Genomic DNA, 27,266 nt, shown 5'->3' with positions numbered 1-27,266 from the left:
CCAAATGAGCACAGTAATACCATGGTCAGTAAACCATTTACTAGTGGTTTTGGCACTGTGAGCAGGTGCCAGGTCGTGTTGAAAAATGAAATCTTCATCTCCATAAAGCTTTTCAGCAGATGGAAGCATGAAGTGCTCCAAAATCTCCTGATAGCTAGCTGCATTGACCCTGCCCTTGATAAAACACAGTGGACCAACACCAGCAGCTGACATGGCACCCCAGACCATCACTGACTGTGGGTACTTGACACTGGACTTCAGGCATTTTGGCATTTCCCTCTCCCCAGTCTTCCTCCAGACTCTGGCACCTTGATTTCCGAATGGCATGTAAAAGTTGCTTTCATCCGAAAAAGTACTTTGGAGCACTGAGCAACAGTCCAGTGCTGTAGCCCAGGTCAGGCGCCTCTGCCGCTGTTTCTGGTTTAAAAGTGGGTTCATGCTCCCATCTGCTGAAAAGCTTTATGGAGATGAAGATTTCATTTTTTAGCACGACCTGGCACCTGCTCACAGTGCCAAAACCACTGGTAAATGGTTTACTGACCGTGGTATTACTGTGCTCAATTGGCCTGCCAACTCTCCGGGCCTGAACCACATAGAGAATCTGTGGGCAGGGGCGTAACTAGAAATCACTGGGCCCCCCTGCGAATATTTGGATGGGGCCCCCCCCATAGGTGCCAAATAATCGTAATGGGGCAGCGTTTCACTGTAAATTAATTGTAAAGTGGGCAGCATTTTACCAGACAATCGTAATGTGGGCCAGAAAATCGTAATGTGGGCAGAGTTCACCAGAAAATCGTAATGTGGGCCTTTAGAAAATCATAATGTGGGCAGAGTTCACCAGAAAATCGTAATGTGGGCACCAGTCACCAGAAAATAGTAACGTGAGCAGCAGTCACCAGAAAATTGTAACGTGGGCAGCATTCACCAGACAATCGTAATGTGGGCAGCGTTCACCAGAATATCGTAATGTGGGACAGAAAATCGTAATGTGGGCAGAGTTCACCAGAAAATTGTAACATGGACAGCATTCACCAGACAATCGTAACTTGGGCAGTGTTCACCAGAAAATCGTAATGTGGGCCAGAAAATCGTAATGTGGGCAGCGTACACCAGAAAATCGTAACGTGGACAGCATTCACCAGACAATCGTAACGTGGGCAGTGTTCACCAGAAAATCGTAATGTGGGCCAGAAAATCGCAATGTGGGCAGCAGTCACCAGAAAATCGCCATGTGGGCAGCAGTCACCAGAAAATTGCAATGTGGGCATCAGTCACCAGAAAATCCTAATGTGGGCAGCAGTCACCAGAATATCGTAATGTGGGCAGCAGTCACCAGAAAATCCTAATGTGGGCAGCAGTCAGTCACCAGAATGTCGTAATGTGGGCAGCAGACACCAGAAAATCCTAATGTGGGCAGCAGTCACCAGAAAATCCTTATGTGGGCAGCAGTCACCAGAAAATCGCAATGTGGGCAGCAGTCACCAGAAAATCGCAATGTGGGCAGCAGTCACCAGAAAATCCTAATGTGGGCAGCATACACCAGAAAATCGCAATGTGGGCAGCAGACACCTGAAAATCGCAATGTGGGCAGCAGACACCTGAAAATCGTAATGTGGGCAGCAGACACCTGAAAATCATAATGTGGGCAGCAGACACCTGAAAATCGTAATGAGGGCAGCAGACACCTGAAAATCGTAATGAGGGCAGCAGACACCTGAAAATCGCAATGTGGGCAGCAGTGACCAGAAAATCGCAATGTGGGCAGCAGTGACCAGAAAATCGTAATGTGGGCAGCAGACACCTGAAAATCGCAATGTGGGCAGCAGACACCTGAAAATCGTAATGTGGGCAGCAGACACCAGAAAATCGCAATGTGGGCAGCAGACACCAGAAAATCATAATGTGGGCAGCAGACACCTGAAAATCGTAATGTGGGCAGCAGACACCTGAAAATCGTAATGTGGGCAGCAGACACCTGAAAATCGCAATGTGGGCAGCAGACACCTGAAAATCGCAATGTGGGCAGCAGACACCAGAAAATCATAATGTGGGCAGCAGACACCAGAAAATCGCAATGTGGGCAGCAGTGACCAGAAAATCGCAATGTGGGCAGCAGTGACCAGAAAATCGTAATGTGGGCAGCAGACACCAGAAAATCGCAATGTGGGCAGCAGTGACCAGAAAATCGTAATGTGGGCAGCAGACACCAGAAAATCATAATGTGGGCAGCAGACACCTGAAAATCACAATGTGGACAGCAGACACCTGAAAATCATAATGTGGGCAGCAGACACCTGAAATCACAATGTGGGCAGCAGTGACCAGAAAATCACAATGTAGGCAGCAGACACTAGAAAAAAAAATGCACCTGTGAAAAAAAAACAATTCACTTACCTGACAGAAGTCTTCTCCTCTCCCGGCATCTGGCTCGCAGCTCCCCGAGTCCTCCTGCAGCACATCTCCCGCGCTGACAGGCAGAGTGCAGGGCTACGGCAAGATGGCTGCCGAAGCCCTGTGCTAGACACACAAATAGTCTCCAGGGTAGGGCTTCTTCGGCGGCCATCTTGCCGTAGCCCTGCTCTGCCTGCCGGAGACTATGCAGGCTATTGGAGCGGGGCTGCGGGGAATGAACTGGCGCAGCGTCTATTAGACGCTGCGGCCAGTTGAGCACCTTGCTGGGGGGTCCAGAGCAGCGCTCCCCCCACGCACAGTGAGCGGGCCCCAGAGCAGCCCCGGGCGGCAGGGCCCCCCTGCAGCTGAGAGAGTCGCATCCCCGGTAGGTACGCCGGTGGTGACAGCCTTTCCTCCTCCGGGCCCCTGACTTGCTAGGGGCCCCCCTGCAACTGCAGGGGCTGCAGGGTCTATTCCTACGCCCCTGTCTGTGGGATATTGTGAAGAGAAAGTTGAGAGACGCAAGACCCAACACTCTGGATGAGCTTACGGCCGCTATCGAAGCATCCTGGGCCTCCATAACACCTGAGCAGTGCCACAGGCTGATTGCCTCCATGCCACGCCGCATTGAAGAAGTCATTTCTGCAAAAGGATTCTCGACCAAGTATTGAGTGCATAACTGAACATAATTATTTGAAGGTTGACTTTTTTTGTTTTAAAAACCCTTTTCTTTTATTGGTCGGATGAAATATGCTAATTTTTTGAGATAGGAATTTTAAATTTTCATGAGCTGTATGCCAAAATCATCAATACTAAAACAATAAAAGGCTTGAACTACTTCAGTTGTAGTGTAATTAATCTAAAATATATGAAAGTCTAATGTTTATCAGTACATTACAAAAAATAATGAACTTTATCACAATATGCTAATTTTTTGAGAAGATCCTGTACAAGCAAACATTTTTGTGAAATTTTGACTTGATATACAAACAAAAAAATATATACATGCGTCACGTCATCACAACTGAGCCAATAGTTCTTCTCCCTTTGCGTTGTAGGATTGTACATAAATGTACTTAATTTGAGTGTAGTGTGCAAAGTCACATTTCCATGAAATCCTCAAAAGTAACTGTTATTGGATAGGTTCCTTGCTAAAACGACACAAAAAAAAAGGTTGGAGCGAGCCAACAGATGGCAATGATTCTGTTCGTTTTAGTGAAAGTCTTGTTTACATCTGTATTTTATATTATTTTACTATAACTGCTTTGGATTGAAGAATTAATCATCTGGGTCTCCATTAATTCTTATGGGGAAATTTGCTTTGATATAAGAGTGCTTTGGATTACAGGCATGTTTCCAGAACAAAATTATGCGTGGAAACCAAGGATCCACTGTATTAGGCACAGGATAGGGTAGGTTAGGGTTAGGCAGAAGAAAGGGGAGTTTAGTGTTAGGCAGAAGGGTTTCTGTGAGGCCTGGAACCCACTAGAAAGCTCAAAGCGTTATCGCTAGAGATTTGTGATAGCGTTTTGCTAACAATTTTGGGAGTGATTTCCTTGCTCCAGTACAATTCATTGAAATGGAAACGCTCCCAAAATGCTGCATGTCCTGCGATTTCCCTAATCGTAATCGCTCTAGTGGAATTTGTCCCATCCATTTACATTGGCAGCGTGTTTAGGGAAATCGCTAGCAATTGAAATCCCTAAATGCTAAAAAGAAAAACGCTCTAGTGGGTTCCAGCTCTGAGGCGGAGGAATGGTAGAGGTTGCAAATCCTGACAAAGTTGCAAATATTTTCAGTACAAGTAGCATTTTATGCAACCTGTCAGAATTTGCATCCCATAGAAGGAACAATGGTAGAGGTTGCAAATTTTGACAAAGTTGCAATCATTTTAACCACACCTGCCTGCCCTGTTCTCATGCAAATGCAACTTTCATTCACTTTCCTAAACTTTTAAACAGTATAATCAACGCCTACAAGTAACAGTGTGCTGGAAGCGCGTGAGCCGGTCATAAATCTCCCAATATCTGCCGTTTGTAATCTTCACTTGAAAGTTTTGAAGCGTCTGCTCTGTGCACTGGGGAGTGACCGCAGTGCTAGGCTGCGTGTAGACAGCTCCTCTCCGCCCACTCGCGGTAATCATCAGAGCAGAGACTAGTCCTGATTGTCAGAGCATTGCTGGCTGTGCAGAGCGTGTCTGAGGATGTGAGAGCTTCTCAGCGCTTCCGCCCCCAGCAGCTGCACGCGAGTGGCTCAGACACCTGCACTGTCCCTTCAGCCAGGTCCCAGCTGCTGAGATCCGCCTGCCTCGTCCACTGCAATGCTAGAATGGGCTGCCTCTCTAGGCACCCTCCTGCTCCTGCTGCTATGGTCCTATAGGAAGCGCTTCAGCCTTATTCATTTCATATCAGCTGGATCAGGGAAGGCAGAGGAGCCGAGGGAAGACTACAAGCTGATCTGCAAGCCTTCAGCATTGGCCAACTACCTGTTGAGGCAGTGCAGGACTTTCAGTGGCTTTTCCGATGTCAGGTGGCTGTGGAGAACTCTCCCCACGCTGCAGACTGTGGTGGGTGTGCTGGGCCCCGTGGATAAAGGGGTGCACTTTGCCAGGGAGTACCTGCAGATGTCTGATGAGGGGTTGGTTGCCCTTGATTGGGCAGTGAAGCCTGGACACCATGTGAGGAGGAGAAGGGCATCCAGTAACTCCACTGTACCCATTCTTTTGGTCATCCCAAACTCTTTTGGTAAAATCACTAGGAACATCAGCAAGGTAAAAAACATAATAGAGCACAGAAATTGGTATAGCATCTTTTTTTATTGGTAAAATAATGCATGTAGCCTATATGTCAGCACTGAAAGATAATCTGCAGCGATACTGAAATTGTATTAATATTATATGTTTTTATACTGTATAGTGATGGCATCTCCCATGGTGTTGGATAGTTAAAGGAGGATTCTGGGTGGAATTTTAACTTCTGGGCACACTTGTTATGCATCCCACACTTAATACAAACTATTTATAAAGTCGAAAATGTCATCCTGTCATTTTAGAAATGAGCTGTCAATTCGACTTTCCCAGAGATTTTTAATCTACATGAAAACCATCATTCAGGGCTTGTTCACACTGCAGGCGTTTTTGTTACTTTTTTAAGCCTGGCTGATTTTCCAACATCGCCCTGAAAGCGCTTACACAATGATTCTCTATGAGAGAGTTAATTTCTAAGCGGTTCGTTTCCGATCCGTTTAGATAAGCGGTGCTTGAGCCATTTTTGAGGCGATTCCGTCTCAATAGAATCAAAGAGTTCTCAATAGGATCAAAGAGTTCGCTTCTTGACTTGCGTCAGGGAATGAATTACCAAAAACGCTCGGGAAAAACATGTCGGAAACCGCTAACCACAAAAAAGAATTGCCCACCCAAACGCCTCAAAATAAGCTCACCGCGGATGGACACGCGAGCTGAACGTTATGTTACCAAGGCCTCATAGGTTGTAGTTTTTTGTGTTTTTGTTTCTTGCATGAGGCTCAACAGATTTAGTATTAAAAAAATGTCTTGCAATAATTAACTGACAGCTTTATTAGTAAAGCTGTCAATCACTCACTGCCAAATCTGGTTAGCCACATGCAATGTTACAGTTTAGCCTCCCTTTATCTTGGTTGTTATAGATTTAAAAAAAAAAAAAAAAAAAAAAAGCAAATCCAATTAAAGATAACAGCATTTCCATATAATCTGATTAAGTTGAAGCAATATAATTCTTTATCTGGCATTGACATTTAAACGCTTGATCTTATGATGCTACACTTGAGGTTTGTTTGTGGCCTCATATATGATCGATTATCATTAAGAATGCAAGGGGATTGGAATGTGTGTGTGTGTGTCGCATGGCATACAGTGAAGCATACAGTCAATGAAATGTATACCTCACTGTTAAAGCGGGTGTTTTGCAGCAACTTATTGAGGGCTGCGGAGTCGAGGAGTTGGAGCACTTTTGGGTACCTGTCGGTGAGTCAGTCGGATGATGTTTGAACCAAATCCATAGCCTTTGTACAAATTAGATGTCGGAGTCGGTGGTTTAATAAACTGGGGAGTAGGGTGATTTCTGTACTGACTCCACATCCCTATGGGATACAGCATGCTGCTATAGACTACGCTGACCACATCGGGGTATACAAGAACAACCAATCATTCTACTGGCCATGTAGGTTGACACAGGAACAGCCAATTATTATACTGACCATATAGGAGAACACAGGCAGGTGACATGGGATCAGCCAATCATTACACTAACCAGGTAGGGGGGCACAGCAACAGCCAGTTTTGCGGGCCATTTTCATTTTTTTAAAAATGCTTACATTGACTTACATTAAAATCATGGCAAAATTGCCACAATCGAAATTTTTCAGAAAATTACTATTGCGGCTATTTTGCCATGATCTTAATCAATGGAAGCATTGGAAAAAGAAGGGAAAAAAACCCCGCAAAATTCTGTCCAGTGTGTCAAGGCCCTCATATTTGTCTCTTGGTCGAATCTGCCCATCATCACAAGATGTATGGACACTTTTAGGATACGGTATGTCTTTATTATTTATTGTATTTATAAAGCGCCAACATATTACGCAGCGCTGGACAATAAGTATATACAATGATAGAACTGTAGAGCAGCTGAAAATAGAAATCAAAATTAGTTCTTGATGAGAGTATGTAATGGTGCATAGAGGATCAAAGAACATCGATCAGGCCCTAGGCAATATAACTGGGTAGATCAAAGAGTGATGTGCAGGTACTTTACAGGAAAATGAGTGGATTCTTCCTCTATTACACATTCTTCATGCACAATCTGAACCAGGTTTACGGGTGATAGACAACACCTCTGTGTTCAGTGTGCACAACATTCTCAGTGGATTCACAACAGCTCTGCGGAAAGTGCATATGCAGAGTAGTATAATACTACTGTGTAACTTGTAGTCACCAGTCTCAATGTATCAAATTGATTGTTTTTATGAGCAAAATGCATACAAAAATGCAGGTTTAAACAAATAACACCAAAGTATTTGCATCTCATTCAACACACTAATGGCACAGCTACACATCAAGCTTTATTCTTACATCAGATATGTTATTTATTATATGTAAAAGATTCCTGTGGACACATCAGATAAACTGTACAGTCACAATCATATGTACTGTATGTCTGACTTTAAAAATATGGTGACTGATTTATTGCAACTGCTGTTTTTATGCATCCTGTATGTGTTTAGAGAGCTTAGCCTGTTTAATTCCCCCTCATTTGTGTCCAATCACAAGTTGTAATTTGATCTCTCACCTGTGTCACATGACTGCCATGGCAGATAAGGCAGATAAGCTCATTGGGAAGCCAAGGATGTTGACAATATGTCAGTTTCAAAGAATCAGGAAGTAGAAACAGCGCAGCTTTTTTTTTTTTTTTTAGGATTTGCATCAGCTGTAACAAAGAAATGTTTTTTTGTTTAAAGGTGATTATGCTCTTATCTTTTTAGAGCAGAGAGGAAATTCGGAGTTCAGGTCCACTTTAAATGTATTAGGAGTTAGTGCATTTTTTTTTCTCCTGACTCCAGGTACCTAAAAATTGCTCTGACTCCTCAACTCTGAGGCCTCTTTCACAGTAGGACGTTGCGGTTTGATGCGACATTAAAGACGCAACGCAAATTGCAACGCCCCAAAAAAGTTTCAACGCAACTTAATGCCCCGTTATTGTCACATACAGTAGAGGATACAGGAAATGAAAAGTATGCTTCAAAGTCATTACTGAGCATGTGCAAACAGTCCAATGCAGCTAATAATGTGTATAACGGACAGCATGCAGCACTTTCTAATAACGCTACGCATTACATACAAACGCAACGTGTGCATTGTGAATGTCGCACAGACTTTGCATTGCTGTGCGTTAGTCTGCGTTGAAAGATTTTGTAACGTGCGACTTTAACGTCGCACTATGAAAGAGACCTGAAAAGCGATTTGAAAAGAGGTTTTGTGAGTGCTTTTCATTACAGATTACATTAAATTTTATTCCGTTCCAGGTCACTTCCTGATTGTTTGCAAACAGGAAAGCTCAAAAGTGCTTACAAAAAACGCAAATCGCTTGAAAAACGCAGGTAAAATTGCTTCAAAAAGCTCTCACTAAAGAGCTCTTGAGATTTATGTGAACTAATCCCTAAGGTACCCATACACTAAGTCGATTTCCCATCGATATACTGCAGACTGGTCGTGAGTGCGTAGTTGGCGACGTTCGATTCAGCAACGACCGACGCAGCAATAATCTCACCTGTCCCGCTGGGGCGAGTCACCGGGTGTCTTTGCTATCCCTTTCTTGGGGTGGCCTTCTTCTCTATCTCCTCTTCACTTCCTGTCCTGTGAGAAGCTCAAACAGTAGGGCACCCTCTACTGTTTGAACTTCCGCTTGTCACAGGACAGGACAGGAAGTGAAGAAAAGATGGACAGCTAGAGAAAGGGACAGCACAGACCCAGGGACTCGTGCTGGCAGACAGGTAATATCATCAGTACTGCTGGCCGGGGGAGCCCAAATTGGGAAGGGGAGGCAGGCAGCGGCAGCTCCAAAGCTTGTGAATCGATTCAAAATCCTTGTGCACTGCATGGGCAGCCAATAGATCCCTCTCTGACCAAATCTGATCAGAGAGGGATCGATCTGTTGGTCGATCTGGGGGGCAATCAACCAGTGTATGGCAGCCTGTAGGCAGGGTTCACACTTAAAATTGGCATGCTATTATAAAAACTCAGATGTAATGTATCTCATTGGCATTACACTGTAATTACAGTTTTGTGGGATGTTGAATTCCCTAATTTTTTTTACATTTAAAATTCAGATAGGTCAGCTTTGTTTTGTGTGCTGTTTGTGTTTTAAGGCAAGTCAAATGGGAAACACCGAAAATTTGTGTTAAACTCAAATTTTGCATGAAATTGTGAAGCTAATTAGATGGATCTTTGTGTAAATTACCTTTAGTTGGCGTTCATGGTAAAATCTCAGTGCCAAGTTTCGCAAGCTCATACTAAAACCACAAAACTCACATGAGTTAGAGCAAAAATAAAAAAAAAGATACAACATTAAGGCCCGGTTCACACTTGCGGTTCTCTGCCAAATGGACCGGATGACCTGACCGGATCGGAACCGTGCGGTTCTGATCCGGATCCGATCCGGTCAGGTTGCATCAGGTGTTCATCAGGATGCGATCCGGATCCGTTTGGCAAAAGATAGTAGAAACCGAATAAAAATGTTGGGGTCTGGGAGGTCAGCAGAAGGTGGACCTGTGGAATCAGGCCCTCCGCTGTTTAGCACTCACCTCCACCTCCGACATACTGCCAACATCTCCAGCACGTTTAAAGTCACTGCTGCTCCACTCCAATATGCTTGCCCATGTGTCCCCATCCAAAATCGCCGCTACAATACGCATAGGAAGTGGGGTAGAACATCCGGATTTTTAGCCAGTGTGTTGTGCGCTCTCCGGTTCTCATTGGTTTGTATTGGCCGGATGGTGCAGTCCGGCTCCGCTCCGGATACGGCTGCCGGAGGAGCCGGACCAAAAAATAGCGCATGTTGGGTCTTATGCCGGAGTCCGGATCCGGTCCGGACGAAACGTACGCATGTGAACGGACGCATAGGCTTTCATTGCTATGCCGTGTGTCCGTTCCGTCCGTTCTGCATGCGGTCCGGCTCCGGCACGGCGATTCCAGACGGCGACCGCTAATGTGAACCGGGCCTTAGAAACAAAGAATTGTGCATGCGGAAAATCACATGCATTAAATGCCAGGATAAGTGTGAATGTAATTACAAAAGCATTTTGTACTGTATCCATCTGCAGCAGTGTTCCTCAGGAGTGAATGGGAATCCTCCTGAGGCCCTGAGTCCCACTGGCAGCGCTTGACGATGGTCCACAATAATGTAACTCGGGCTGAGCAGATGCCTGGAGGGTGTTAAATTCAGCAGGTAATGTTTTTTCTAATCATTGTGACAGTGCAGGCAGTGTAGTCTTCAGGGGCTCTGACACAAGACCTGTATGTCACTCAATTGGTACACTATGTAGGAAGATATAGGTAAGGTCTCTGTGTCATGTGATAGCATTTACCCACAACGGATGGTTCTTCCTGAAGGACCAGTATTTTGGAAAATACTGAACATGTCATCTCTCTCCTTGAAAGCGCAAATATGCCCCAGACAACTTAAACATTGCACAGTTAAGCTGCTATCAGCACCCTTATTTTTGTTTTTTATAGATTACATTTAAGATTGGATAAAAACCAGACAGCAGCAATGTTTGGGTAAAAAAATGTACTGACTCCGGTTCCTAATGCATTTCAACTGTAAAATAAATTATATATAGGTACTCCACTGAGTTTGGTCTGGGGCTGCACAGGTACTGTAAGGAGTTTGGTCAGGGGCTGCGCAGGTACTGGATGGAGTTTGGTCAGGGGCTGTGCAGGTGCTGGAGGGAGTTTGGTCCGGGGCTGCACAGATACTGGATGAAGTTTGGTCAGGGGCTGCGCAGGTACTGGAGGGAGTTTGGTCTGGGGCTGCACAGGTACTGGAGGGAGTTTGGTCTGGGGCTGCACAGGTACTGGAGGGAGTTTGGTCTGGGGCTGCACAGGTACTGGAGGGAGTTTGGTCTGGGGCTGCACAGGTACTGGAGGGAGTTTGGTCTGGGGCTGCACAGGTACTGGAGGGAGTTTGGTCAGGGGATGCACAGGTGCTGGATGGAGTTTGGTCCGGGGATGCACAGGTGCTGGATGGAGTTTGGTCCGGGGATGCACAGGTGCTGGATGGAGTTTGGTCCGGGGATGCACAGGTGCTGGATGGAGTTTGGTCCGGGGATGCACAGGTGCTGGATGGAGTTTGGTCCGGGGATGCACAGGTGCTGGATGGAGTTTGGTCCGGGGATGCACAGGTGCTGGATGGAGTTTGGTCCGGGGATGCACAGGTGCTGGATGGAGTTTGGTCCGGGGATGCACAGGTGCTGGATGGAGTTTGGTCCGGGGATGCACAGGTGCTGGATGGAGTTTGGTCCGGGGATGCACAGGTGCTGGATGGAGTTTGGTCCGGGGATGCACAGGTGCTGGATGGAGTTTGGTCCGGGGATGCACAGGTGCTGGATGGAGTTTGGTCCGGGGATGCACAGGTGCTGGATGGAGTTTGGTCCGGGGATGCACAGGTGCTGGATGGAGTTTGGTCCGGGGCTGCACAGGTGCTGGATGGAGTTTGGTCCGGGGCTGCACAGGTGCTGGATGGAGTTTGGTCCGGGGCTGCACAGGTGCTGGATGGAGTTTGGTCCGGGGCTGCACAGGTGCTGGATGGAGTTTGGTCCGGGGCTGCACAGGTGCTGGATGGAGTTTGGTCCGGGGCTGCACAGGTGCTGGATGGAGTTTGGTCCGGGGCTGCACAGGTGCTGGATGGAGTTTGGTCCGGGGCTGCACAGGTGCTGGATGGAGTTTGGTCCGGGGCTGCACAGGTGCTGGATGGAGTTTGATCCTTATGTTTATGGTGCCTGTGAAATCACGCATGCTACAGGGCAGGGATGATTTGCCATAAGTTGAGATAGATAGCAAAGACTGTTTATTTGCATCCTGATGGCACTAGCAGTCTCTGATTACTGCCCTTAAAGATGGTAATGTTAAGTATTACTTTGTGTTGCCGTTTTCGTAATAAATTCTGGGATGGTCTGAAATGAGAACATTAGAGGTATGGGATTACATTGCACACCTAAGGCAAATACAGGCTTGCAACCCGCATGTCACATTTCCCACTGTAATCAAGCAACCTTCTCAAAGATTCAGTGTAACCAGAGATGGCGTCTTGCTACATATTTCAGCTGAGAAAAAAAAGTGTACAGCTTTTCTACCTACAGAGGATGTGTCACCAACACTCGCACACAAACTTGTAGGAGAAAGACTTATCCACATTCAGTGAGAAGCAGGAATCTGTTTCCTTACAGGATACTGTTATTTATCTGATTGTTCAGAATTAATCCGTTTTACTGTGTAGAGAAAAATAGTTTGGCTCACAAACCCGGAAACAAATGGAAGAGCAGCTCATAGAAGTCAGGTGTCTAATTTTCAAACGCTAGATTATATTTCTGACATCACTTTGACCAGATCAGCTAGTAATCTGTTGATCCCAACATAGATGATTAAAGAGGAACTGTATCCAACGATTGACCTTCATCCCAATCAGTAGCTGATTCCCCCTCTCCCTTCAAGATCATTGGGGGGGAAGGGGGGTTGTCTGTATGGCTGATATTGTAGTGAAACCCCTCCCACAGTGTGATGTCAGGACCTAGGTCCTGACCGTTACGTGTCTGTAAACCTTGTATTGTGGAAAATAACAGCTGTTTCCGACTGCCAAGCATGCATTGTCTCCCTCTGTGGATATGTATGTCTATAAAAGGAAAAAAAACAAAAAAAAAAAACCTTGCAGCCCATCACATTGTTAGGAGTGTGGTTATAGATATTGGCAGTTGGTGTTTTTTTTTTTCTTCTTCTTCTTCTTCTTTCCTGCTGGTAGTAAAGATGATTACGTGCAGGCAGGGGTGTAATATTAGACCCTGCAAGGTATGCAGCAGCAGGGGGCCCCATGGGGGGAGAAAAAAAGTTCTGATCTCCAACAGTTGTTCTAATGACTGAATCTGCTCAGCCACTGATAAGGAATCATACAAAGTTTTGTAGAGAGATTTGTAGGCAGTCCCTATTCAGTGTGCAGCAGGGTCTTGTGTACAGCACCCAGCCCCCAACCTCTCTACCCCTCCCCAAGTGCTGTGTACTGTAGTAATGCTGGAGAAGTCTGCAGAGCCAGTTCTGCTCCATCAGAGATAGTGTAATAAGCTGGGAGCACATGCGTCTGTCAGTTTTCTGTATGCGTTTTCTTCACACCATGTGTGTCTGTATGTGTGAATTCTACAAGTCTGCAAATTCCAGGCTAAGGGGGGGGGGGGGGGGGGGGGGAGGGGGGGCTTTTCTTTCCGTCTGGATTTGAATAACCCCAGGAATGGGGCTGACTTTACTGGGTGTGGTATGAAATTCCAAAGGGTAGGGGCATCATGACAGAAAGCTCTGGCTCCAAAGGTACTCTGCAAGGCAAGAGTGCTATCCACTACACCACCATGCTGCCAATTGTGTATTTATTTTGTCTATTAGATCTCATCCTCTGTAATAAAACCCCTGTGTCCCTGCGTAGCTGGGTCTGTGCTTTTTGCTACTGCGTATGTGCGCAGCATGGACCCAGCCTCACAGAGGCAGGACGACGGGGCCAGAGAGCCAGGCGTGCGTGCGAGCGGGTGGCCGGGTGTACGCGCGTGGCGGGTGTGCACGTGTGCAGTAACATCAGAAACAGACCTAGAGCCCGTTTTTAAATGGGCTTGGTTCTGCTAGTCTTTATTAACCTATAATGAACTCTCGCATAGTCTTTATATGCATGCTTTGTATGGCTGTGAGACTCACTTCAGAGAAGGCCTTACATAGATAAATGTCTGTATATGATCACACTTTGAGAATGCATGCAGAGGTGTCCTCTGAATGATACATCAGGCTGGCACAGCCATATATTTTCTGCAGACAAAACAATCACTGAGTGCTGTAGAAAGTTACCAGGGCCAGAAGTTCACCTGAAGCATAAATAAACATAAATAACCCCGGGAACTGAGAATCTGAACTGCTGCATCACATTCCTCCCAGCACAAGGTTTTCAAGGCCGTCCAGAGCAGCTCAGACATCTGATGACTAATATTTCTATCAGTCATCCTCTGAATTGTTTTATTGGTGTTATTTGATGGAAGTGAGTGGTTCTGGAATCGCACAAGTGTTTTTGATTTACTTTGTTACATGCAATTTCAACATGTGTTTTTGTTGTGAGGCGAGATGATTGTTTGTTTGCTGTGTCTTTACCCCCAGTAATGCTGTACTTCTGCCTATTGCGGTGCTATGAATGCTTTGTTTGATCATACCTCCCAGCCTTTTGAGTAAAGAAAGAGGGACACTTTAATACACGCCCCTGCCACACCTCTAACCACGCCCCCTGCCGCGCATTTCACTTAGCAAAATATGTAATTTTATCATTTAAACCACACTGGTCCTTTCTATCATCATTCGTTTTATTTCAGGTTAACGCACTGTAATGTTAAGCCTATGCGACCTTAACATCGCGTTGTAAATGCTGCGTTATGGTAACTCATTGCTTGCAGTGCATTTCCTCTAAACGCAGACGTTAAACAAATACAGAGAGCATATTTTTCATTGTCTATATGCTCCACTGTATCTACTGTATGCCATGGTAACCAGGGCTGTGGAGTCGGTACAAAAATACACCTCCTCAGGTTAAGATTCCTCCAACTCCTCGACTCAATTCCCCTAATTTGCATATTACAATCTTGTTGATTGAAAGTATGTAACATGAAATGCATCTCTTAACTGCCAACGCTTAGGAATTTTAAAATACAACTGAAGTGAGAGGGATATGGAGGCTGCCATATTTATTCTCTTTTAAACAATACCAGTTAGTTGGATATCCGGTGGATCTTCTACCTCTAATACTTTTAGTCATAGACTAAAACTAGTCCTTGGTAAGAGTACTTGTAGAAGGTACAGACAGAAACAAAGAACATCTATCTTAAACAAAGAACATTCTTCCTCAATTAGGGCTGGTGCACACCGAGCGGCTTTTTCAGCGTTTCTGCAGCCGCTTGCGGCTGCGGATCCGCTTGGTCAGTGTATCTCAATGGGGTGGTGCACACCAGAGCGGGAGGCGTTTTGCAGAAACGAATCCTCCCGGGGTGAGGCATTTTTTTGGATTTCGGATGCGTTTCTGCCTCAATGTTAAGTATAGGAAAAACGCAAACCGCTCTGAAAAACTCCTGTTCAGAGCGGTTTTGCCGGCGTTTTTGTTACAGAAGCTGTTCAGTAACAGCTTTACTGTAACGATATATGAAATCTACTACACCAAAACTGCTACACAAAACCGCAAAACGCTAGCTGAAACCAGGGCTGTGGAGTCGGAGTCGTGGAGTCGGAGTCGTGGAGTCGGGCAATTTTGGGTGCCTGGAGTCGGAGTCGGGAAAAAATGCACCGACTCCGACTCCTAATGAATTTGTAACTGTAATTAAAATAGAAAATATGATAAAATGTTCTATTTCTCAGATAATAGTCATTAAAAATAATGTATAAATACAGTATATATACAGTAATAGCTGTGCTTAGTCCACAAAAATGAAATAAACCAATCAAAATTAGTTACTTGTGCTGCTTCAATAAAGCAGTTCCCATATTTTTAAGGTCAGATATACATATCTGATTGTGACTGTATATATGATGTGTACACAGGAATCTCATATATACTAAATAACATCTATGCTGTAAGAATAAAGCCTAATGTGTAGCTGTGTCACTAATCGAGATGGTCAATGAGATGGAAATAATTCTGCACTGATGCTGATTTATGCAAATGTATGCAATCCCTTTGCTGATGAAATCAAATAATTTGATATGTTGTTAAAATTTGGTTTGGTGACTACAAATTAAAGGGTACCTGAGACGGATGAAAAGTAAAGTTTTATACATACCTGGGGCTTCCTCCAGCCCCCTTCAGGCTAATCAGTCCCTCGCTGTCCTCCACCACCCGGATCTTCTGCTATGAGTCCTGGTAATTCAGCCAGTCAGCGCTGTCCGGCCGCATGCCGCTCCCACAGCCAGGAACATTCTGCACCTGCGCAATAGTGCTGCACAGGTGTAGTATGCTCCTGGCGGCGGAGTGTGTGCATGCGCACTACGCCCGACTGGCTCAAGTACCTGGACTCATAGCAGAAGATCCAGGTGGTGGAGGAGGACAACGAGGGACTGATTATCCTGAAGGCGGCTTGAGGAAGCCCCAGGTATGTATAAAACTTTAATTTCATCTGTCTCAGGTTTACTTTGTTACACAGTAGTACTATACTCTACATATGCACTCCCCACAGAGCTGCAGGGAATCCACTGAGAATGCTGTGCACATTGAACACAGAGGTGTTGTCTGTCACCCATAAACCTTCAGATTGTGCATGAAGAATGTGTAATAGAGGAAGAATCTCCTCATTCCCCTGCAGAGTACCTGCACAACATTCTTACATGCACCCACACTTACATTGCCTAGGGCCTGATAGATTTTCTTTTTTCCGGTCTGTACCTTTTACAAGTACTCTTACCAAGGACTAGTTTTAGTCTAAAGGGAATACATATAGTAGTCTACATATCCTTCTCACTTCAGTTGTCTTGTAAAATTCCTAAGCGTTGGCAGTTAAGAGACGAATTTCATGTTACATACTTTTAATCAACAAAATTGTAATGGGCAAATTAGAGGAGTCGGAGTCGTGGAGTCGGAGTCGGTGGAATCCTAAACTGAGGAGTCGGAGTCGGTGGATTTTTGGACCGACTCCACAGCCCTGGCTAAAACGCTACAGAAAAAGAAGAAAAAGCGTTTCAAAATCTGCTAGCATTTTGCGGATCTGCTAGCGTGTTTTGGTGTGCACCAGGCCTTACACATTCTTCATGCACAATCTGAACCAGGTTTATGGGTGATAAACACCTCTGTGTTCAATGTGCACAACATTCTCAGTGGATTCCCTGCAGCTCTGTGGGGAGTGCATATGTAGAGTATAGTACTACTGTGTAACAAAGTAAACCTGAGACAGATGAAATTAAAGTTTTATACATACATGGGGCTTCCTCCAGCCCCCTTCAGGCTTATCAGTTCCTTGCTGTCCTCCTCCACCACCTGGATCTTCTGCTATGGATCCAGGTACTTGAGCTAGTCTGGCGTAGTGTGCATGCACACACTCCGCCGCCGGGAGCGTACTACACCTGCGCAGCACTATTGCGCAGGTGTAGAATGCTCCTGGCTGTAGGAGCGGCACACTGCCGTACTGCGCTGACTGGCTGAATTATCTTCCCGGCGCTGGCTACGCTTGGGGGGGTCACCTGCACCTCCCAGCCTCCCACTCCGGGTTGCCGCTGTGGTTTCCAGGCAGTGAGAGAGCGCTTGGGGCCCCGCGGCACCCCGGTTGTATGGGGACATTGGGAAGCCTCCCCGTCGCGCTCCTGGATAGTGCTAATGCAGCATGAACTAATTCCCGCAGGGCAACCGCTTTGCGGTATTGGTTTTAACCCTGCAAACTTTGGCAAGTGAAAGTAAATGGATATTTGCATGAGCTATGTCTCGTGAATAGCCAATTAGGCCAAATTTGCAAAGCCAGATTTGTCAGGTGTTACTTGGTTTGATGCACACATAAATTCTCTATAAAGTGTAGTGATACATTTGCATAAACCAGCATCAATGCAGAATTATTTCCATCTCAATGACCATCTCTATTAGTGACACGGCTACTCATCAGGCTTTATTCTTACAGCAGAGATGTTAGTTAGTATATATAAAAGATTCCTGTGTACACATCATATATACTGTACAATCAAATATGTATATCTGACTTTAAAAATACAGGGACTGCTTTATTGAAGCAGCACAAGTAACTAATTTTGATTGGTTTATTTCATTTTTGTGGACTAAGCAGAGCTATTACTGTGTATATATAAATGATTTATGTTGACTATTATCTAAGAAATAGAACATTTTATCCTATTTTCTATTTTAATTACAGTTTAAATTCATTAGGAGTCGGTGCATTTTTTTCCCGACTCCGACTCCAGGTACCTAAAAATTGCTCCGACTCCACAGCCCTGATTGTAACGCAGCATTAATTTGCGTTACCACCTTTTTTTTGCATTGTAATGCTGCGTCGTGACTTTAACGTCGCATTACAACGCAACATCCCACTGTGAATATCCCCTGAAAGTAAGAAATATTAGTTTAATGGATGAGAATAAAGTTTAGAGTCAATTTGAAACATTTTCAAGGCATTTTTGGAAGCTATAATAAAGCCAGTAGGGTCAATTCTTTTGTACGCATGTTTTTAAACGTCCTGTACATGGTTTTATATGTTATCTGAATATGCATCCCACAGATGTGTCACTTGGCTCTCACACATGGATACCAAGCCGTCATCTTTAACCGTCGCTGTCATAATGGATGCCCACTCAGCACAGCCAAGCTACAGCCTTATGGTGACCCTGATGACCTTCGGGAGGCGGTTCGATACATCCGTCATTGCCAGCCCTCCTCTCGCCTGTTTGCTGCAGCTGAAGGCACGGGCGCTGGGCTTCTGCTCTCCTACCTTGGCGAGTGCGGCTCGTCCAGCTACATCACTGCCGCGGGCTGCATCTCCCCTTTGTTTCGCCTGCAGGACTGGTTTGAAGCTGGGTGTCCATGGCTATGGCAGGCAGCTCTACTCTTTTACCAAAAGACTTATTTAAGCAGGTAAGTTATACATAGACTGCTCGGTGGGCTGTAGAGTCATACCATATTTGTAGGCTAGTGTTATAGGATTCAAAGCAGAGAAAAGGTCAGGGGCACCTTAGTTTGTCACTTGTCTTATTTAATGGAAATGTGTGCAGTTTACATGTAATCAAGATGACTGTGCAACAATCAGAACCATGCTACATACTGCATGGATGTAAGAGTGGAGGTGTGTGGGTGGTACTAAAGAGACCAATGGCCGTTTCACATCTCTGGATGCTTGGTCGCCACTGTAGTCTACTGCGTGGTTCTGATTGTTGCACAGTCGTCTTGATTATGTTAGCTGCATACTTTTCCACAATAAGACAAGTGACAAATGGAAGGTGCTCAATCTTTTCTCTGCTTGGGATACATTAACGCTTCTTTCTTACCCTTCACGGAGCACACGTTTGGAGAGCAGCATTTACAGAGGAGGACTACTGATGTGGGGGGACTTTTTCATTCTTTTATGCTGATACACCCTATTCACATGGGAGTGCTGCCTTCCACTTGTGCTATAGGATGTCAACTGAGAGGGAGTAAAAATATTCTTCCCAGATTTTTTTATAATAATTCCAGTATGTGTGTAGTATTTTTCTCCTGGTGGATTCAAAGCACTTGTGCGGCAGCCACTAGAGTGCAGTCAGTTGGCAGTAGCAGGGTTAGGGAGTCTCACCCAAAAAAACTCCTTACTGAATAGGTGCTGGCTTCGGAAGAACTGAGGTTTGAACCCAGGTCACCTAAGTCAGAGCCCTTAACCAGTACACTATCCAGCCACAACCTGTCCTTGTCTTTACCATGTGATCTACAGTGTAACATTTTAAGAGGAACTGTAATGAAGGTAACATAATAAATAAAATTGCATGTTTTTTACAATATTTATAAATTATTTAGTCAGCGTTTGCCCATTTGCCCAATTTATCACAGGCGGTGACCTCTTTAGTCCTCTCAGGTGCGTGTCTGTGAAATGCTCGTTTTACTAAGAGTTCCGAAGCCAGTAAAAAATAAACCTAATCTCCCAGAATGCTCTGGGAGAAGAATTCCATATAGCTAAATAGCCTAGGCTAAGTATCACTGGGAAGGTGGGGTTACATAGCAATATACAGATATAGGAAGTGTTTCTGATGGTAAAACAAGGAAAAACTGCTGTAAAAGTGGTGATCCTGAATAATTTACTGCATTCTACTATATGTTACTACAGTGCCTCTTTTAAGTCAAGCTGTTTGTAGCAGAGTTCCAGGGACAAAGGTGTAAGGTGTATGCACTAGTGGCTGCAAATGTGTGAAGACTTCTCATTAATTTCTTTAATGTGTGACGTTGTCCTCATTAAATGCAGTACAGGGCCTTATTCACACAGCTCCGGTAATATTGCCATGCGCAGGAATTTTTAACAGTACTTACACCAGTAGAGTACCGCAGGTTGCACTGATTGCCAGTAGCGTTATACACGTTACCGTAGCAATTTGTGCTACCCATGCTGATTGCACAACGTGCGGTACTCTGCTGATGTAAGTACTGGTAAAAATGCTGGAGATATGTGAATCAGGCCTCACCTTTAAGGGCCTGAGTCCACTAACGCAGTTGTGTCCGCTTCTGTCTGCTTTTCAGCATCTGTAACATTGATGTTTAACTGAAAAGCGGATACAACTGTGTTAGTGGGCTCTGACCCTAACTGATAGTTTCCTTGTATTCTCTACAGGAAATGGTATCACCTGGCAAAGAACCATGCAGAACTTGTGTGGGAGTTTTGTATGATCACTTGCTGCAAGTTTGTTTTTCTTCAAATGATTTAAACTGATGACAGGCCTCTGTGAGGGAAAACCTTGTGGTATGCTTGGTATACACCATACACTTTCTCATCAAATTGATTATTTCCGGCAGTTCCGATCTGATTACCAATCATTTTTCTGATCGATTTTGTATAGTAGTGATCGGAAAATCGATCAGAAAAATGATTGGAAATAAGAGCGGACCTGTCAGAGGGGTTGAATCTATTATTTCCAATGGGAACTTGTATGGTGTGTACCAGGTATTAGGGCAGGGACCCACAAATAATCTCAAATCGCTATCGCAATCACTAGTGTTTTGTAAGCAATTTTAGGAACGATTTTCAAAGTATTTTATAAAAGTGCTTGCGATGGAGAACGCCTTTGGGCCATTGGTCTACTGCTGCACCCCGTCCCCTTTCAACCGTGATCTTTTGTCCAGTACAAATGATTTTTGATTAATTTTAGCTGGAAAATGATCAAAATTGCAATCGGGCCATCGATCTTTGTGGCAGACTTGATCAGTGATCAAATCTGCTAGGCAAAATTGATTTGTGTGTGGGCACCTTTAACGTTCCCATTGATCTACCGATTTGGCGGCGGTTCGAAGATCGGATTTGATAATTCTTATCGAATGATCTTCGGTGTTGCCAAAAGCATGGCCAATCGGCCATGCAACCAATTTTGGGCCGAAATTGGTCACATTTATCGATCGGACATGCTGCAAGATTTTGAGCTGACATGCTTGATAGGGTGTACAGCCGTAACGGTGTGTGATAATCACAAACATGTCGGAGACCCCTGGCCGCTGTCCCCCTTATTGTAAATGTACCCCCTGCCCTTGCATTAATACATTACCTCTCCCCGCCTGCTGGACTCCTTTTCCAGGTTCTTCGGGGGGCTTGCACCACGTGGTTTCACCAGCAACCACCAAAGAGGAGTCCATCAGGTGGCATAGAGGTCTTATAATAATGCAGGAGCACGAGGGAGGAGGGAGGACAGTGGGGTTTATGGTAGCCAACAGATCTTTCTTCGATCATATTCGATTAGAGAGAGATCTCTGTATTGGTTGAGTTGATTGGCCACTAAAATCGCTAGATGCATAGGTTACTTATGACCCTTTATGCAGACTTGCAATTTACCCTAAATCACTGGACTAGAACAATGCAGCATGATTGTTTCTGTTTAAATGTAGCCTGTCAATCTCATTATAAGTAGTAAACTCTGATATAGCAAACTTCTGGCTATAGAAACTCAGTCCCTATGTCCCTACCATGCGCCTGTATGAATATGCAATGTGTAACCAATTCTGATAAAGTAAACTTCTGATATTGTGAACTACTTGGCCAGGTTCCTTGAGGTTCTTTGCTATCTATCTATCTATCTATCTATCTATCTATCTATCTATCTATCTATATATATATATATATATATATATATATATATATATATATATATATATATTAGTAAAGCGAAGAAATGGGTTACACTTGCTTTGTTACACTTCAGTGGTTTCCCAGCATTTCTACCTTGCGGACTTTGATGACCCAGTTTTGAGCTATTTAACAGACCATACTTTGCAGTATTTCTCTGCATAAAAAGATCACACCAGTATAATAACACAGCACTAGGAGACAGAAATACACAAGATGTACATTGCAAAAAGACATTGTACACAGAGCTTAGAAATTAAAGATAAAAGTACTTCAAATCCATGTAAATTCTATTTGCATCCGTGGTCCTATTTCAAAGGCTTTTACAAATACGATCCACAGGTCATTAAATAAAATGTGCAAAAATTCCAAAATGTGAAATACTGTGCAGAGGAATGCAGAGCCATTACTCAGAGCAACTAATAAGAATCAGAGCAACTAATCAGACATTATACAGAAAAATATGACAAAATAAACAGGGGCGTAACTAGAAATCACTGGGCCCCCCTGCGAATATTTGGATGGGGCCCCCTCCCCCCATAGGTGCCAAATAATCGTAATGGGGCAGCGTTTCACTGTAAATTAATTGTAAAGTGGGCAGCATTTTACCAGACAATCGTAATGTGGGCCAGAAAATCGTAATGTGGGCAGAGTTCACCAGAAAATCGTAATGTGGGCCTTTAGAAAATCATAATGTGGGCAGAGTTCACCAGAAAATCGTAATGTGGGCACCAGTCACCAAAAAATTGTAACGTGGACAGCATTCACCAGACAATCGTAATGTGGGCAGCGTTCACCAGAAAATCATAATGTGGGCAGAGTTCACCAGAAAATCATAATGTGGGCAGAGTTCACCAGAAAATCGTAACGTGAGCAGCAGTCACCAGAAAATTGTAACGTGGACAGCATTCACCAGACAATCGTAATGTGGGCAGCGTTCACCAGAATATCGTAATGTGGGACAGAAAATCGTAATGTGGGCAGAGTTCACCAGAAAATCGCAATGTGGGCAGCAGTCACCAGAAAATCGCCATGTGGGCAGCAGTCACCAGAAAATCGCAATGTGGGCATCAGTCACCAGAAAATCCTAATGTGGGCAGCAGTCACCAGAATATCGTAATGTGGGCAGCAGTCACCAGAAAATCCTAATGTGGGCAGCAGTCAGTCACCAGAATATCATAATGTGGGCAGCAGTCACCAGAAAATCCTTATGTGGGCAGCAGTCACCAGAAAATCCTTATGTGGGCAGCAGTCACCAGAAAATCGCAATGTGGGCAACAGTCACCAGAAAATCGCAATGTGGGCAGCAGTCACCAGAAAATCCTAATGTGGGCAGCATACACCAGAAAATCGTAATGTGGGCAGCATACACCAGAAAATCGTAATGTGGGCAGCAGACACCAGAAAATCGTAATGTGGGCAGCAGACACCTGAAAATCGTAATGTGGGCAGCAGACACCTGAAAATCGTTATGTGGGCAGCAGACACCTGAAAATCGCAATGTGGGCAGCAGACACCTGAAAATCGTAATGTGGGCAGCAGACACCTGAAAATCGTAATGTGGGCAGCAGACACCTGAAAATCGCAATGTGGGCAGAAGTGACCAGAAAATCGCAATGTGGGCAGCAGTGACCAGAAAATCGTAATGTGGGCAGCAGACACCTGAAAATCGTAATGCGGGCAGCAGGCACCTGAAAATCGCAATGTGGGCAGCAGGCACCTGAAAATCGCAATGTGGGCAGCAGACACCTGAAAATCGTAATGTGGGCAGCAGTGACCAGAAAATCGCAATGTGGGCAGCAGTGACCAGAAAATCGTAATGTGGGCAGCAGACACCTGAAAATCGCAATGTGGGCAGCAGACACCTGAAAATCGCAATGTGGGCAGCAGACACCTGAAAATCGCAATGTGGGCAGCAGTGACCAGAAAATCGCAATGTGGGCAGCAGTGACCAGAAAATCGTAATGTGGGCAGCAGGCACCTGAAAATCGTAATGTGGGCAGCAGGCACCTGAAAATCGTAATGTGGGCAGCAGGCACCTGAAAATCGTAATGTGGGCAGCAGACACCTGAAAATCCCCCTGCAGAATTTCAATGTGTGAGGGCAGCGGGCAGCAGCGGGATACATACCTTCTTCCTTGCGTTCCATCGCCGCCTTCTCGCTCTAGCGGCTGACGTCACTTCCGCTTCCAGAAGTGACGTCAGCCGCTAGAGCGAGAAGTAGTGATGGGAATTCCGGCTCTTCTCGGAGAATCGGCTCTTCTGAATCGGCTCCCATTAAAGAGCCGGCTCTTACGGCTCTCAATCGGCTCTTCATTAAATATCACTGGACACCACTCAGAATCGGAGGAAAAGCCCCGCCCCGTCTCCATGACAACTCCAGACTTCTTTGCTGACTCGGGCAATCCCTCCTGCTACTGCTCTGCCCTGCCCCATACACTCCTACAAGCTGCACAAGGAGGACTACATCTCCCAGCATGCCTCAGCGCCCTTTATTACACAGCAAATCAGAGCTGTGTGGGGCAGCTGAGGCATCGGCTCTTTCAAAACTGAGAGCCGGCTCTTGTCGTTCACAGCAAAGAGCCGGCTCTTAGAGCCGGCTCGTTCGTGAACGACCCATCACTAGCGAGAAGGCGGCGATGGAACGCAAGGAAGAAGGTATGTATCCCGCCGCCGCTGCCCGCTGCCCACACACATTCACTAGCTGGAGGGGAGCGCAGAGGGGAGAGCCCCGAGGTGAGGGAGAGGGGGGAACTTCCCCTCTCAAAGAGCCGGGGGGGGGGGGCTGGGGGGGGGGGGGGGGGGGCCCGGGGGGGCCCCCCCCGCGGGCGCAGGCGCTGCAGGGGGCCTATTGCTACGCCCCTGAAAATAAAGAATTGTGTTCTGACTACTGCAGCTAGAGGACCTGCCCACAAATTGATAGTATAATGCTGATGAACTGCGGTATTTTATTTTTACTTTTCAAATCCATCCAAACTGCTTTGGTGGCTTTGGGTAAGTTGTAGTCATTGTTCAGTTTGGTCCTGCTTTTTTCTCTTTCTTTATGTGGTCTTTATAGTCCCAGTTCAGTTTGTTTGTTTGTTTTTTGTTTTGAACTAGGCAGTTATTTAAGTGCTTGGGGAAAATGAAGGATGTTTGGAGAGAAACAGAGATGGTCTTGTGACCAACACTGCTCCTTGGGCTTCTCCTTGGGTTTTCACAAGCCATCTGGTGTTCTTTGCAGTGAGGTGGAGGCTAGTTGCTGCTAACCACCCAGCCAAGATGAAAAAGACCTGTAACAACTCAACAGAACATTATTATGTCCTGAAAATTATTCAGGATACTCATTTTTACATAAGTTATCCTAGTTTTGGCATTGGAAACCTTTCTTATATCTTTGTTTTACTGTATAGTGGTATGTAGCACCGCCCTCCCAGTAGTGTTTAGCCTAGGCTGTAATGTCACGCAACCTTGAACCCCAGAGGAGAGAACATCATTTTGATTGGACCATTTGCAAACCCCATTTTTCTTTAGATGCAAGCTGGAATTACTTATTTTGCGCCTCATTGACCATCTCTGATAAAGAGCATTAGGGTTAAATAATATGGAGGGGCAGGGTTAGTAGCTGAAAAATAAACATTGGGGGAACAATCAGACCCCACCAGCAGAAAGCTCTGTTGGTGGGGAGAAAAGGGTGTGGGGGGGAATTGCTTGTAAACTGAGTTGGATGGCCCTGCAGCGAGGCCTTAAAGCTACAGTGGCCCATTTACAGAAAAATGGCCTGGTCTTTAGAGGGGTTTAACACTGCGGTCCTCAAGTGGTTAATTGCCTCTTCTGGGTGACACCCACACTGCTTCGAAGTATAAAGAAAAAAAATCTGTTGTGTTAACAAACATTTTGTACTATGTGCCCCATTGGCGTAGCTAGAGATTATAGGGCCCCATAGCAAATCCTATGGATGAGTTAATTGGCAATTTACATTCTCATGCAATCAACACTGCGCATAGTTCATGGGCACTGATAATCAGAGGGTGGAGGAACACAAGAAAGCTAATAGTGTATACATCAAGTACCGCCTGGCCCCCCTCTGCTCCTGGACCCCATAGCAGCTGCTATGGCTATTATGTGCCCTGGTGAACTTATACAGAAGGAAACTGCACCAGATGTTCAGCCGACAAGAAATAAGGCAAAGTTAAACAAGGCATGCAAATCATTATAAACAGACATTTTCATAGTATGCTAGGATTTCCATTCAAAGTATAAAACAATGGCCCTCAATTCAGGACATGCAAAACGAAGCATTTGCTTTTACCTTGCCGCTAAAGCATAGTAGTGATGAGCAGGGATTAAGTATGGTGTCATCAATGCTGTAAAACAAGCAATACTTATCATGTGATTTCTCCATCACTATGAAGAGAATACATAGAAAAAATAGCATCCTGTTCACACTTGCGTTTTGCCATGCAAACGGACCGGATCCTGATCAGATCAGGACCTGATCCGGATCGGAACCGTACGGTTCTGATCCGGATCCGGTCCGTTTGCATCAGGCATGCATCAGGCTGCCATCCGGATCCGTGGGCAAAAAATAGCGAAATTTTAAGAAAAAAATGTTGGGGTCAGCAGAAGGTGCACCTGGTGCACCTGTAGAATCAGGTTCCTCCGCTGTAGGCCTCACCTCCACCTCCGACATTCTGCCAAACAGCTCCAGCACGTCTGTCACTGCTGCTCCACTCCAGACATGCTTTGCCCATGTGTCCCCATCCGAAATGGCCGCTTGGATACGCATAGGAAGTGGGGTAGAACGTCAGGTTTTTGTAGGCAGTGTGTTCTGTGCCTTCCATTTCCCATTGCTTTTTGTGTTCCGGATGGTGCTGTCAGGCTCAGGTCCGGCTCCGGTCCAGGTGCGTGGGCCGGAGATCTGGACCCGAAAAATAGCGCATGTTGGAAAAGAGTCCGGATCCGATCCGACTCCGGTACGTACGGAACAGACGCGTGTGAACGTCCGCATAGACTTTACATTGCTATGCGGAACGTACGTTCCGTTTGTACAGTATGTGGTCCGGATCAGATCCGGAAAATCCGGATAGCGAACACTAATGTGAACCGGGCCTTAGGATATGCTGGTGCTTTATTAATCAATAATAATGTATATTATAACAAGCATGTTTTTAAAATAATAGGGTGATTCATCATACATGTGGCCACATAGATATTATACTTAAGTGTACCCAAGGCGACATGTGATATGATGAGATAAACGTGTATGTACAGTGCAAAACGTATTCATAACCAGGTTGTTTATCT

The 27,266-nt window shown here is 45.2% G+C and overlaps 1 protein-coding gene across 1 annotated transcript in view; it reads left to right on the top strand.

The window, feature by feature from the left end:
- The first annotated feature begins 4,584 nt into the window (after positions 1-4,584).
- LOC137544910 (protein ABHD15-like) overlaps positions 4,585-27,266 on the top strand; it is a 39,430-nt gene continuing 16,748 nt past the window's right edge. The window contains exons 1-2 of the mRNA XM_068266007.1: positions 4,585-5,161; positions 18,412-18,764. Of these exons, the coding sequence (XP_068122108.1) occupies positions 4,712-5,161; positions 18,412-18,764 (803 nt within the window). The 5' untranslated portion in view covers positions 4,585-4,711. The remainder of the gene's footprint in view (positions 5,162-18,411; positions 18,765-27,266) is intronic.

Source organism: Hyperolius riggenbachi, chromosome 2 (assembly GCF_040937935.1).
Source record: "Hyperolius riggenbachi isolate aHypRig1 chromosome 2, aHypRig1.pri, whole genome shotgun sequence".
Classification (NCBI taxonomy): domain Eukaryota; kingdom Metazoa; phylum Chordata; class Amphibia; order Anura; family Hyperoliidae; genus Hyperolius; species Hyperolius riggenbachi.
This window is presented reverse-complemented; position numbering and strand designations above follow the sequence as displayed.